The sequence below is a fragment of the Pelodiscus sinensis genome, chromosome 2 (assembly GCF_052426305.1).
Source record: "Pelodiscus sinensis isolate ZL-2025 chromosome 2, ASM5242630v1, whole genome shotgun sequence".
In the NCBI taxonomy this organism is placed as follows: Eukaryota; Metazoa; Chordata; order Testudines; family Trionychidae; genus Pelodiscus; species Pelodiscus sinensis.
In genome coordinates this window covers 86,551,485-86,565,857 of record NC_143053.1, presented here as the reverse complement: position 1 = coordinate 86,565,857, position 14,373 = coordinate 86,551,485, and the positions used below count along the sequence as shown (strand labels likewise).

General features: G+C 45.9%; 1 protein-coding gene across 5 annotated transcripts in view; it reads right to left on the bottom strand.

Moving 5' to 3' along the window:
* MTCL1 (microtubule crosslinking factor 1) overlaps positions 1-8,726 on the bottom strand; it is a 172,872-nt gene extending 164,146 nt beyond the window's left edge. For 3 of the 5 annotated variants that reach the window (XM_075920965.2, XM_075920966.2, XM_075920967.2), the window contains exon 1: positions 7,143-8,724. In XM_075920965.2, the coding sequence (XP_075777080.2) occupies positions 7,143-8,099 (957 nt within the window). In that variant the 5' untranslated portion in view covers positions 8,100-8,724. Of the gene's footprint in view, positions 1-7,142 lie in introns of all 5 variants that reach the window. The other 2 variants (XM_089776306.1, XM_089776307.1) reach the window with 1 other exon arrangement.
* Positions 8,727-14,373: the final 5,647 nt, after the last annotated feature.

Below are 14,373 nucleotides of genomic sequence, written 5' to 3'. Positions count from 1 at the left end.
GGTGGGGGGGAATGTAGGAGTCCCAGGACTGCATACCAGCTCCAACTTCTCAGGACACGCGCATGCTGCTCCTTCCCTCCCCATGACAGCCGGCACGCTTCCTGAGGAGTTGGAGCTGGCATGCAGCCCCAGGACTCCTACCCTCAACCCCCACACAGGAAGGAAGGCAGGCAGCATGGGGAAGTAAGTCCCCAGCTAAACGCCAGACCCGGCTTTTCAGGAAGCACGTCAGCTGTTTGGGGAGGGGAGGAGCAGTGCGCACGCATCCTGGGAAATCAGTGCTGGTGCGCAGCCCAGGACTCTCCACCCCCGCTTGTGGCACAGGAAGGAAGCCAGGAAGCCATTGCAGTGAGGAGTAATGGTAGTTCGAATTAGGAGCTTTAATTTGAACTACCTAGCCCGTGCCGCGTGTAGCCACGGGCAGGTAGTTCGAACTACCGCGCATTTAAAAATGGCAGCGCCCGGGAACATGCAAATGAAGCCTGGGATATTTAAATCCCGGGCTTCATTTGCAAGTTCGAATCACTACATTAGCCACCCTAGTTTGAACAAGGGTGGCTAGTGTAGACATACCCATATAGATTAAATAAAACTACCTAGACAAAAATGCTTGCTAAAACACATGAAAATGAGACAGTTTCGAAATGCCATCTCTATAAAAGAATTGGGTCATGATAACCTAGTATACTATGAGTGTTAAATGAAGTCTTAAGGATTGTTGGTGTAATAAACCAGTCTGATGTCAGAGGAAATGATATGTTTAAGATTTAATCGAACTTTAATTAAAATACAAGACAAAAATCCCTTTTTTTAATCTTACAGTTTGCACTTCTTGATGTGCTCATGTGAAGGTTAATTCATTGAGGAAATAATGAAATATAAGATTTCTGGTTTTGTGCATTTTTACATTAGTAAATTTAAAAACTGCTTTTCTACGTAATTATTTACTGGTTCATAACACGCAGAAGTGTGATAGATGTCTTATGGGCTTTTCTACATGGTGAAGTAAGGTGCTCTCCTGGGAGAGGGGTGATTACTAACATGTTGTGCATTAACTACTCCATGTAGACTCTATTGGTGCACAATAAAGATTCTCTAGTGTTCTTTAATGCAATTCTGTTTGCACTAGGGAACTTTTAGTGTGTAACAGCAGGATCTACATGCACCAATTCATATGCAACATATTAGTACAGTTCAGAAATCACATACCCCTTATGCTCATGACCTCAGACAAGCTCTAAGAATACAATCAAGTTTTAAACAACGTTCAAAGGATGGGGACAGGTTGTCCTTAGGCATATGCAGCTGTGTAAGGCAGCACTAAATTTGGGGCACCATATTTAATGGTGCCCTATGGTGTGTAGGCCTTGGGCTATCCCGCCCTCCCCCCACGGGTTCAGCACCAAGGCCACAGCCTCTGTTCCAGCCCCTAGCTACTCCCACCACGGGCTCAGCACCAGGGCGCTGGTGGCCCTTCAGCTGCCCCTCTCCCTGTGGGCTCCGTGCCCAGCCTCCACTCACCAGTTGAGGGCAAGCAGGACTCCAAAGGAGCAGGGGGCAGCCAGGGGCTGGAAAGAAGTAGCAATTTCCCCTTCAAAGTGCCATTTCTCTCTGGTCAACAGCATCTCAGGCTGCTGCTCTTCAGTCTGGTGCTCATGCTGCCCACCCCTTTCACCACCTCCCACCTACTGCCCTGAGGCTCTAAGGTGAACCTCTCTTCCTGCCCTTCTCCAGGGTTGCAACTGTCCCAGACAGACACCATTGCAGCAAACCATTTCCAGTCTGTATGGTCTGGGAGAGCTGGCAACTGCCTGTCTCCAACAGTTTCAGCCCCCTTCCCTGTGGAGCAGCCGCTCCCTCTGAAGGGGGTGGGGTGCTAGCATGGATACTGATAGCCTTGGATGGGGAAGAGGTAAAAGATGGGGTACAGCAGTGAGATTATGTGGCTAGATCTTCATCCTGCCAAGATTTACACACGTGCTTAACTTTACATGTTGGTACTCCTGGGGCCAGAGCCTCAGAGGGTGAAAACTGGCATAGTTAAACTGGTATAGTGGGGCTATACCACCTGACACAAGCTGAAGTGTTTTTCCAGTTAAGTGCATGCTTTCCTCTTTGCAGGACCAGCACTTTATTCAGCAAAAGGCTGTGTACAGCATGCTGGAGGGAAAAAAAGAAGATGGAGTTTCAAAAGTATAACTAGAAGTTCACCTTTTTTTTCCCCATTTCTATTAATGTTTAGTACTTTAATAAATCTGGCTGAAATGGGACCCTGGTTCAAAGCCGTTTTTTAAATATACTATATATCACGTTAGCATCCAAAACAATCCTTCAGATTATCAGCACTAACTGCCATGTCTCAGCTGGTAGGAGGCAAACGGGTGAGTGTATAGTGATGGCTGGCCTTGCCTTCTGGACTACACACAAGAGAATTCAGAATATTAATTTGATCAAGAAATTAACTGCATCTTCTGGGATTAATGTCATCATTTGTCCATCTGTGGCTAACAGTTTGCCCATTATTATCTAAACCACCTTCAGTTAAAGAGAGGGAAAAAATACATTAGAATGCAGAAGAAATCTGAATATTAGAATACAGGAGACATCTTTAGCATTAGCATTGCTGCTTCCTATTAAGATATCTCAATGCAAAACTTATCAGAAGGGAAAGAAGCATTTTAAGTTTTTTATGATATATTTATATGAGAGAGAGCGAGAGAGAGAGAGAGAGAGACTGGACAGAAATTAAAAAAAACCTAGCTAGCTGATCACTATATAATATTATACTTCTGATTTTTATAATGGGAAAATGTTTTTATGAAAACACTGTTGAAAAGTTATGTTCAAATCAAGCAGAGTAGGAAGCTTCTGAGGTGATAACTCAAAATGAAGGACACAAGACTACAACTATCACAAAGAGGAAGTAGTGTGAAATGATGGTGAACTGATTTTTTTAATGTAGGAATTGCTTTCCTGGATCAGATCCGTGATCCATCTCATCCAGTCACCTATCCCTGACAATGCTGCAGAGGAATGTGCAAAAAACTTCATAGTAAGAAGATGTATGATAATTTATCCCCCACCTCCCCATGTTAAATCTCTTTTTAATCCTCAATAGCTACTGATTGTCTTAAAGCCTGAAGCATGAAGTGGAATATACTTTCCAAAATTTATTAGCATTAACTTTGGATATCCTTATCCATATAAGTGACCAATTCCCTTTTTTCCCCATAGTGCTAGGGTTTTGGCTTAAAAAACATCCTCTGGCAATGAGTTCCAGAGTTAATTACTTAAAAGGAAATGTATTTCCTTTTATTGCTTCTAAATTGTCCATTCAATTTAATTGAATGTCCCTCCATTCTTGTGTTCAGAGACAGAGAGACCAGAAATCCAATATTTATTTTCTAGACTATTCATTATTTATATATTCTGATCATGACCCATTACCTCCTTTCTAAAATAATCCCATTCTGTTCCATCTTTCTTCATGCAAACGTTTTTCCAGAATGCTCACCATTTGGCCCTTTGTTCTTGTCCCAATCCCAATTCTGCAACAATTTTTGAAAGGGTGACCAGTCCTTTTCTCAGTACTCCAGATGCAGCTGCACCACTGATTTAGCTTAAGTATTTCATCTGAAGAAGTGGGTTGTGCCCATAAAAGCTCATGATACCATCTACATTTTTGTGTCACTAAAGTGCTGCAGGACTATTTGTTGTTTTTTAAGTTTTTACATTTTTTGTGTTATTCCTGAACAATATGCTGTTTGCTTTTTCAGCTTCATATTGAGCAGAGGTTTTCACTGAGTTGTCTACAATGATGCTCAGGCATCTTTCCTGAGTTGACAATTAATTTAGAACCCAGTAAGCAGTATGAGTGATGAATTTCCCCCTCTACTTTTCAATACTGAACTTCATTTGCCCTTATGTTACCCATTCCCCTAATTCCTCCCAGTTTTCTCTTTGGACCTGAATAACCTAACAAATGTGTGACATCTGCAAGTTTTAAAGCTTCAGAGATGTAGCCAAGTTAATCTGTAACTGGAAAAACTTAAGAAAACAACCAATAGTGTAGCAGCACCTTAAAGACTAACAAAACATGTAGATGGTATCATGAAGAAGTGAGTTGTACCCACGAAAGCTTGATACCATCTACATGTTTCGTTAGTCTTTAAGGTGCTGCTAGACTATTCGTTGTATTTTAAGTTTTATCTGCAAGTTATTTCACTGCTTTCTTCCCTTTCCAAAACATAAATAACACTGGACCTACCAAATGTTGAGGCACTCGGATGTTAATTTTTTGCTATATGATGAAAATTATTTCCTGTCTCCTAGATCAGACCTATATCAGTATAAATGACATCACTCGGGGGTGTAAAAATACTTACCTCTGAGCAACATAGTTATAACAGTCTATGCCCCCATGTAGACAGTGCTAAGATGGCAGGAGTTTTTCCCATTGACATAGTTAATCCACCTCCCTGAGTGACAGTAACTAAGCCAATGGGGGAGAGCTCTCCTGTTCTCAAAGGCTTTGTCTACACTGCAAGGTTTTTGTGCAAGAAGCTTTTTGCAGAAGAGATCTTCCGCAAAAACTTCTTGCGCAAAAGCGTGTCCACACCTCAAAAGCGATGTGCTTTTGCCCAAGAGAGCATCCACACAGCATGGACACTCTTGCTCAAGAAAGTTTTGATGGCTTTCACAGAATGGCCATCACACCTGTGCTTTTTCTGATAGGCTCTTTTTGCACAAGAAACCCCTGTTGAGCATCCACACACACCTTTTTGTGCATGAACTCTTGTGCAAAAAGGACTTATTCCGCCTAGAAAAAGGTATACTTACATCACAAAAAGCCCTAGTTCTGCCATTTTACTGTAAATTTTCTTGTGCAAAAACGCACTTGAGGTGTGGACGTTCTGCGGGTTTTTGCGCAAAAACGGCAAAAACCCTGTAGCGTAGACATAGTCATAGTGTCTTCACTAAAGCGTGCAACTGTATCAGCACAGTGTTTTAAGTGTAGGCCTACCCTTAACCAAATCACTAGTTTTATAATTCTTTTCCCTCTTTCTGCCGACGTATAATCCTTCTTTCTTCAAGGTTACCCAATCCACCTGTTCTATGGGCCCTGTTGTGGTCCTTTCCTTACTCAGATAAAACTCTACTGGCTTCAATGGGAGTTTTGTTTGAGAAAAGCCTGCAGGATAAGACTTTTGTGAAACCACAGAACAAAGACTGTATCCACCAAAAATAGTGTACAATATGTGGAGTTACCCAATTAGCTCAGTTTATTTTATTTATAGATCTCTATGAATGTAGTCTCTTTGCCACGCCAAAAGATCATACAGATGCACATGTCCTGTTAAACATTCCAGCAGATCAGTTAACTCAGTAGCATTCACAGCTAGACAAACCTTCTCTGTATTTTGGAAAGAAAATAAAGTGGGAAGGCCAGAATTAATAAAAAAATGTATTTTTACACTAGGATAATAATGTAAATATTCCCTTAGCAACTGATCTCAGCCAGAACCTGGTAGTACTTCACAATTACTGACTTGAGTTTGCTATAATAAAGCAATATAAGAACACGCAGTATAAATCTAAGCCATTGCTTCTATTTCAAGGAGGGGAAAAGTTTAAGAAGGTTAAACTGAGGAAGGTATTTCCTAGAAGGCATAATATTTGCATTCAACAGAGAAAGCATAATGCTCTGGATACAAAGGAAGTTTGGGGCTTGTTGAAATATCACACACCAGCTAAACGTAACAGCCTTACAGTGCAAGCTGTCTTGGATTTATATGCATCCAGAGACTGCACAAATCAGGCTTTTATAGAGAAACAGGATCACATGCATTATTTGTTCCTTGGCTGCCTTTTTTAGCTTTGACATGGCACAGCTTGAAGGGAGATCTTCACACTACTGACGAAAGGTCAAATACTCATGCACTTCTTGGCTATGTCTACACTGCAGGCTTCTTGCGCAAGAACAGCTGTTCTTGCACAAAAACTTGGAGAGCGTCTACATTGCACGCGCGTTCTTGCGCAAGTAAATTTACATTAAAGTGTCGGAACAAAGGGCTGCTTGCGCAAGAGTTATTCCTCTCCCCACGAGGAATAAGCCCTCTTGTGCAAGAGCTCTTGCGCAAAAGGCAATGTGGACGGGCAACTGGGGTTTCTTGCGCAAGAAACCCCTCTGGCTAAGATGATCATCAGAGCTTTCTTGCACAAGACAGCGTCCACACTGCCATGGACACTCTTGCTCAAAAGAACATTTCTTGCGCAAAAGTACATGGCAGTATGGACAAGCTCTTGCGCAAAACAGTTCCTTGCAAGAAGCTGGCAGTGTAGACATAGCCCTTCTGTGTTTCCATGTTATTTTAAAGGCTTTGGTGAATATAACAAGTAAAACCGGAATTTTGATTTGGTGGGTGATTTTCTTCCAAGAGATGCTGACTTTAAAAATACTGTTAGATTTCAGAAAAATAGCTTCTGAATTTTGACTAACACAATTACTGCATCTGAATTAAAGAATCTACTCCTTATGGTTTCTGTTGCAGCAGGCTGACTTGGGAGAAATGTACTGGATTCCTTTCAGCAGATTTCCCTGTCCAGCAGGCCTTTTATGGAAGACTAGATTTTATAAGACTCAAAACAAAGCCATCCACACACCCCCATCTTCCAAAAGTTTTATCCAGCCTACCGCAGTGCTTAGAACTGTACTGGAGACAAAGGATCAGAGCAGTCAGGGCCCCTGTATATCCTTAAGTGCCAGTTTTTGCGGCACTGCCAACTAGTTGACTGCCAAGCGCTTAGCTACTGATCTCCATAGGCTCAATGAACACTCCCCTTGGCCCATCCACCCCACCACAGCTGCGGGGCCTTGGGTGCGGGTGTTGCTGGTTTCCATTATATACAGTTAAGCTCAGTGGAGGACAGCACTCCCACTGTAAACATTCTTCCAGACCCCTCACACCCCCCCCCCGACCTGCAGAAGGAAAATGCCCATCCAACAATTGCCACCTACCCCCTCCAGCTCCAGCCCCACCCAGCCACGTGCACCTGCTCCACCGCTAGTCACTGGGGAGGGGGAGGCGCCTTCCCGCCAACCCATCCCACCCCTGCCCCTCCTCCCCCCCGGCGGGCTCTACCTTGAGATAGTCATTTTCCGAGCGCAGCTCCTCGATCTCCCGCAGCAGCTCCTCCTCCTCGGCCCGCTGGCAGGGGGCGGGCGCGCGGCTGCCCAGCCGCATGGCCCCCGGGCCGGGCGCGCTCTCCGCGGCTCGCCCCCAGCTCGCCGCGTCTCCCGCCGCGCTGGCCCCGGGGGCGGGCGAGGCGGGCTGCGGGCTGCAGGGCGGGGCGGGCCGCGCCGCGGCGGCGCTGCTCTCCGGGGGAGGCTGGCTGGCGCCGGGCAGCGGCGTGCCCGCTCGGCCCGGGGCAGGCGGCGGCGGCTGCTCCCGGTCGCTGGAGCCGGTGCCGGACTCGGCGTCGCTGCTGGCGGCCTGGGCCGGGCGCTGCTCGTCGGAGAGCGGCTCGGAGGGGCAGTCGGACAGGTCGGAGCTGCTGTCCGTGTGGCTGAGCCTGGCCGGAGCCGCATGGCCGCTGCCCAGTCCGGGCGCGGCGGCCGGGGCCAGGGAGCCACCCTGCGGCAAGGGGGCGCTTCTCTTCCCCTTCCTGCCTTTGCCGGGCGGGTGGCCCGGCTCCTGCCTGGCCCCGGCCTTGCCGCCCCCCTGCTCCTGGGCCCGGGACGCCTTCTTGCTCCACAGGGCGGCTTTGGCGCTGCCCGCTCGCCCGCCCGCCCCAGCGGCTGCCGCTGCCTTGGCGCCCTGCGAGCCGCTGCGCCTGGAGAGGCGGCTCTGGGTGGCCAGGAGCCCGGCGGATTGGGGCGAGGGGCCCGGCTGCGGCGGCTTCCCCGAGAGGCTGGGGGATTTGGGAGGCACCGGCGGGGGCTTGGCGGAGGATGCCCGGCCGTGGAGATCCTTGAGGAAGGGCCTGGCTGGGGAAGGGGCTCGGTTCAGTCGCTTCTTCTCGCTGTAGGGGTGGTGCTGGCTCTGCTGCTGCGGCTGCTTGAGGGGCTCACTGGGGCTGGTGCCATTTAAAGTCTCCATGGTCCAGGCAGAGGAGGAAGCAGCCGCAGCCGAGGGGGTGTGGGGCACTTGAGGCTCTTTAATCCTGGCCACCCACAGGAATGGCAGCGGCAGCCAGCCTCCGGGCACAGCGCGGCAGCACGAGCAGCCTCCCCCAGCCGCGCCGCTTGTCTTCTCATCACTTCTGCCGCTCCCCAGCCACGAGCCTCACACTTTTCCTCTTTGACCCCCACCCTCGCCCCTCCGCGCAGCCCCCACCCTCCTCCGTCTCTTTCCGGCGCTGGCTCGGTTCAATCACAGGCAGGCAAATCCGTTAGTGGCAGGCTGGCAGCTTTCTCCTTCCCCTGCCGCGCTCCCCGGCTCAGCCTGATGCAGCACCAAGTTGTTTTGCAGCCCGAGCCATCCACTCGCTTTTCCTTTGGTCCGAGGCGAATGACTGTTTGTTTCCCAACGTCCTCCTCTTCTTTCCCCTGAGCTCACACACCCTCATTCCTCCGCCCCCAGCGGCTACCCCATCTCTCTCCCATCCCTCCTTCTCTCTCGCCTGCGGCGCCCTACAATCTTCCCAGGGTCCTTCCTCCTCCTGCTGAAATAGAGAAACTGCAAAGGCTGCTGTCTCTCTCTCTCTCCGCTCCTGACGCTTCCCCGGTCTGTGCGCATGATCCTCCCCCCGCTGTCACCGAGCCAAACTGCTCTGTGCGAGCCACTTTTTCCTAGAGCTCCCTGTATGCGTGTTTATAACGCCTCCTGGACTAGTTACTACCTATAAATCCAGATAGAAGGACATTTCATACTTCAGCTATTAGGTTAAATATGTTTTTTAGCACTTCACTGCTTTGCAAATAATCTCTCCCAACAGGTTTGCCTCAATAACAATCTGCTACCTGCAGTTTCTCTTGCTGAAGACACCAGTAAAAGCTAGTTATCCAGAAGATCAGTAGCTGGCTATGTGCTGAAATAAAAAATGGATGGAACAGTCCCTTTGGTGCTTACCGGGGTATAAAACAGTAAAGAGATACATTGGAAAGGTATCTACATATTAAATGAAAGGAAGGAGGAATTAAGGCACAAAAAGGGACCTGCCCAATCTAGTGGTTTAAGCATAGAGAGAGACAGGAGATTTCTGGCTCTTCTGCTGACTCACTGTTCTCATCTGTCAAAAGAGGATAGTAAATAAATACATATCTCACAAAGGTGCTGGGAGGCTTAATTCATTCCTGTGTAAAGCTTGGCATAGAAGGCTCTTTCAAAACGTGCCTGTGTGACTTCATGGTCCAGCTCTCTAGTCACTGGAAGTTGGGTGCTTAACATTCTTTGGCACTGTTGAATGTCTCACTCAATATTCAAAATGCAGTATCTTACTATGAAAGGTGGGAGTCGCAAGGATTGCTGAATGTAAGAAAGCCAGATAACCACTCATCCCTCCCAGAGAGTCAGCGCATGCTAACCAGTGGATAGCGCCTGCCTCTGAGTTCAAGTGCCACACTGGAATTTAGATTTATATCTGTATCTGCTGCTGCAGTGCAGTAGAGAAGGTATTGCAATATTGGTACCATTCTCTGGATGAGACATTCAAGAAACTGGGGTGATGTATATCTTTAAAGACCTCTTGGCAATTTTATTTATTAAAGAATTGTGATAAGTGGTAGCCTGAGGAAAGTTTACTTTTTCAGTAGGAGAGGTTTTTATGGCCAATGGTATGTATGAGCTATTGCTGAGCATATTAATGGTTGCCTGTGCCTACACAGACATTGTATTTTGTAATGTATATTGTTTTGCAAAGAATGTGATTATGAAAGGCTGTAATAAAGAATAGCACTGTATGTGACAAAACTAGTGTCTGCAACCACTTGCAAGCAACACTGCAGTAAATCCCCACAAAGATCTCTTAGATATGTTTGGGTGGCTAAATTCTGGAATTGCTTAGTGGCAATCTAAAACTGACCATTCCACTGGAGGTTGTCAGGAGCAAAGCCGTTTGTGCTTTGATTCTGCCTCAGTTGTGTTGTTGCTTTTTCTCAAACCTAAAACAAGAGACTGGAAGAACTTCCACAAGGAGACAACACTTTGGAAGAGGTCTGATTTAAAAGTCTGAGGAAATTATGGAAAGTCTGGGGGTGAATTTCTTTTCTCCTGCTGTTAGAACCAGGTCCAATACCTATTGCAGAGAATGCACACGTTTAAAATTATTTCAATGAGCATTAGATCAGACCCTTATGGTGAGGCAGATAATGTTTTTTCTTGAGAAATTTAGATTTTTTTTCTGATAGCTTCAGCTGTAGAAAAATGACCAGCTTTTGCTGTTATAGGCTGCTCTTCTAAAGACATCCTAAAAGGTATTTCTGAGCAGTGTGACAAAGCTTGCACTTGCTGCTGCCTGTCGGTGCATGTCCTACCCAAAAAGAGAAGATTGGTCTCCGGAGACATCAGTTCAGCTCCTTTTGCAAGTGATACCCGTGTTTTTAGCTTTAAGCCAGCTCTTCTATTCTAGCACAGAAGATGAGTATTCACTGATTACTAATTGCACAGGATAAAGAAGTGTCAGCAGGACCAACATGAAGTGACTCTGTTTTGACCCCTGTTTAGCAGCAGCACTTCAATGCAGTGGCCTTTGTAACATATCATTATATATCTCAATCTTTTCTAACAGGCAGCTGTATTGCTGCTTTCTTGTTGCCATAATTATCAGTGGATGATTGGAACGGTACATGTTCACAATGCACCTGTTCTCTTTTTGTAAAACGTTGTGTTCTGTAGCTAGCCATTGTTTACTCTCTCCCTAAGTCATGTTAATTATCATGAAAACTGCTACTAGTGATAGATCTTCCCATAACTTCGATCTCACAGGGTTTCCTTTGCTCTGTATATGTTGCCACCACCACTCTGCTTTATTTTTTAAGCATAGAATAAAGCTCCTTGATACCTCCCACTTCCTCTGTTTTGAATTAAGTGTCTCATGACAGAAATTGAGCTGTTCTGCTCTAATTAAGAAATACTGTATATTGACCTGGCAATTGAACTGTATACTGTATGAATACATTGGTTTAGTGTCATAGAGTGATGTAAGGTAAAACAAACCTGCAGGGAAGAAAGATAAGCCATTTCTGGGCAAACACTTTAAGAGAATGCCAGGGCAGGAAAGGAGTTGCTGGAATCGCTGAAGAAGTTAGGACTGCTTGGGTTACCAAGCTTTTGCTGTTATAGGTTGCTCTTCTAAAGATATAGGTATTTCTGAGCAGGTATTTCTTGTCTTACCTTTAGGTAAGAGGCATATCAAATCCCTTTCATTGTAATGCTTTGTTTCTACTATGGAAATAAAATGCTTTGGTTTAAAAAGGCTGTTTTGTCACTGCATACTCTACTGTCACAGTCTCCTGAAGAGAATAATTGCAGGTGCCAGAATACAATACACAGGGTACTACAACATCAACTGGATTTGTTTACACCACTATTCAAACAAAACAAAGGAACAAAAAGCCTATATAAAAGAAATAAAGCAACAGACAGCAAAACATACATTACAATAAAGGCCTAATTTTCATTTACACCAAGACCTATTTACATTGCTCTGGAAGGGTAAAAGGCTGAATGTGGTTGTCTATTACATGAGTAAACAAGAAATGTAATATTGGTAATCCTTACTGAGCACCTGACTGACTGATTACATTTGTCAGGTTTTTGTGGTATGCGTGCTCTAGTGTTAAGGCCTAATCCCCTGTATTAGGGCTTAATCCCCCCAATTCCCCTGCTGTGTATAAGGCTTTACATTACCATGGAAATAGGGTGACCATATTTCCCTATACTGAATACTGTACACCTGGCAAAATTACCCATATTCAAGCTAACTCAACAGCAGCCAATATCAAGTCAACTGAGCCCCTGTCAAAAAGCAATGCTGTGTAGTTGGAATATTTTTATTTACCTTATCTATAAGGCTTTAGTGTTCATACATGGAGGGTGACTCAGGCTATGTCTAGATGGCAGTTTTACAGCTTTTTTTTTTTTCAGAAGAAGGTTTTCTGAAACTTGGCTCATCTACACGGGGCCAAATTTCAGAAAACACTCCTCTTTCAGAACATCCCTTTTTCCTCTCACTTGGGTATGTCTACAAAAAGAGCCGTTGTCCCGGAAAAACTACATTTATATCGACACTGCAATTGCATTCTTTCTATAGACAGTTGAAAGGCCACAGGGGTTTTTCCAACAGTAATAAACCTCTTTCTATGAGGAAGAAGCCTTTTTCCAAAAGAGCTCTTTCAGAAAACGGCATGTGTGGAAAGGGAAGAGGGTTTTTTTCCAAAAGAAGAAGTCTCCAGGAAAAAGCACAGGTGCCCTGGTGGCCACTCCATCCACAGTAATCACAGCTGAAATGCGAGATAGCGTCCAATCAATGTGGACGCTATCTTTTGAAAAAACACATTGCTTTTTTGTTGTGCTTTTGCTGTGTAGACGCTCTCTTTGGAAAGAAGTTTTTCCAGAAGATCTCTTCTAGAAAAGCTTCTTCCGAAAGAAGCCTGCAGCCTAGACATAGCTACAGAGAGGAAAAAAATGCCCGCTTTTTTGGAAACTTCTGAAAAAGCGGATGTGTTCCCTGGATGCAGCAGAGTTTAACCCTGCAGTCTACACGTAGCCTCATACACATCTCTCATACTAGGGTGTGCATGTATGTGAGAAAGGGCTACATCTAGACTGCAGGCTTCTTTCAGAAGAAGCTTTTCTGGAAGAGTTCTTCCATAAGAGAGCATTCACACTGCCAATGCACATCGAAAAAGCCATCTGTTTTTTCGAAAGATAGTGTCCACACTGAATGGACACTATCTCACATTTAAACTGTGATTACTATGGATGGAGTGGCCAGCAGGGCACCTGTGCTTTTTCCTCTTTCCTCTTCTTCTGAAAGAATTCCCTCTTCCCAATCTTCACACGCCTTTTTTCCGAAAGAGTTCTTTCAGAAAAAGGCTTCTTCCTCATAGAAAGAGGATTGTCAGTGCCGGAAAAACCTCTCTGTTCTTTCAATTTTCTTTTGAAAGAACGCGATTGCAGTGTGGGGAGCCGGGGGAAGTATGGGAGTGCATGCATGTGAGTAAAAAGGATGCTAAACTCCTGCCCAGGGGACAGCTATGGAGTTTACCAGTTCAGGGCATGAGTAGACTGGAAAATGCTTCCTCCCAACCTCTGCAGAGCTTAGCTGAGTGATGGAGAAGCTTCCCCATTCTAGCAGCGTGTGAGGCTTTAGTACGTGCAGGGCTTGGCTTTTCCTGGCCAGTGCCCCAGGCCAGAGTGCTATGAATTTCCAGGGATGCTGGCCCAGCCAGAAGCAGCAGGAGACAGAAGTAGCCTGCTAGCCAGGGTATTGGTGAGCACTGTGCACTGACGAGGCTAGTTCTCTGCACCGCACTGGAATCAGGAGGCACCCTGCTTGGGGGGGGAGAGGAGGGATGGAAAAGCAGTGGAATGGGGGTGAAGGGGCAAAGCAGAGAGAAGATAGTGAGAGGGGAAGCATGTAAAGGGCCAGTGGGTGGGTAGCAGAAGTGACATATAACAGCTGCTGACTGGTGCCTCCCTGCACTCACCAACCACAGCAAATGCCAGCTGAAACCGGACAGGGGGGCAGGGCCATGCTGTCTGAGAGCTGGCACATAGCTGGGGCTGCGCTGATGAACCATCAGGGAGAGTAGCCAGCTCCATGTACTGCATCTTCTCCCCACCAGCAGCCTTTTGTACACCCACCCTCATCATTGGCCACTGGACCCTGCTGGTGGGTGGGTGGCTGACAGGCGAGCAGGGATCCAGGCAGCAGCAGGACCTGCCAGTACTAATGGGGGGAGGATTCAGAAAATAAGGAACAATACACTCATTTTTAAGAAAAAAATGTGACACTTGCAGGAAAGCTTCGATACAGAACACTCCCTTTAAAAATGGGACATCTGGGCACCCTAAAAAGTAATCTAACTGACCCTTTGTGTGAATAAGAGTAAGATCCTAATACTAGAAGTAGGTTCATACCCCACAAATCTGCCTGTGTATATTTGGTTAGCTAGATGCTCAGTAAGGATTACGGAAATCATTTTTTATATCAAACCATTTTTTTTACTTGAAACTTGCTAATAATGCATACAGTGAGTCTGTGTAAACATGTGTTCTTATCAGGTTCACCCTCATTCTTCTCCCCTAGCCCTTCCATTTGTTTGCTGTGCCTGATTGTTTTCTCTTCTCTTAGGCTATAAACCTTTTGGGGCTGGGTCTTTCTTACTGTATGCTTGTACAGCACCTAGCACAAAGGGGCCCTGCTCCT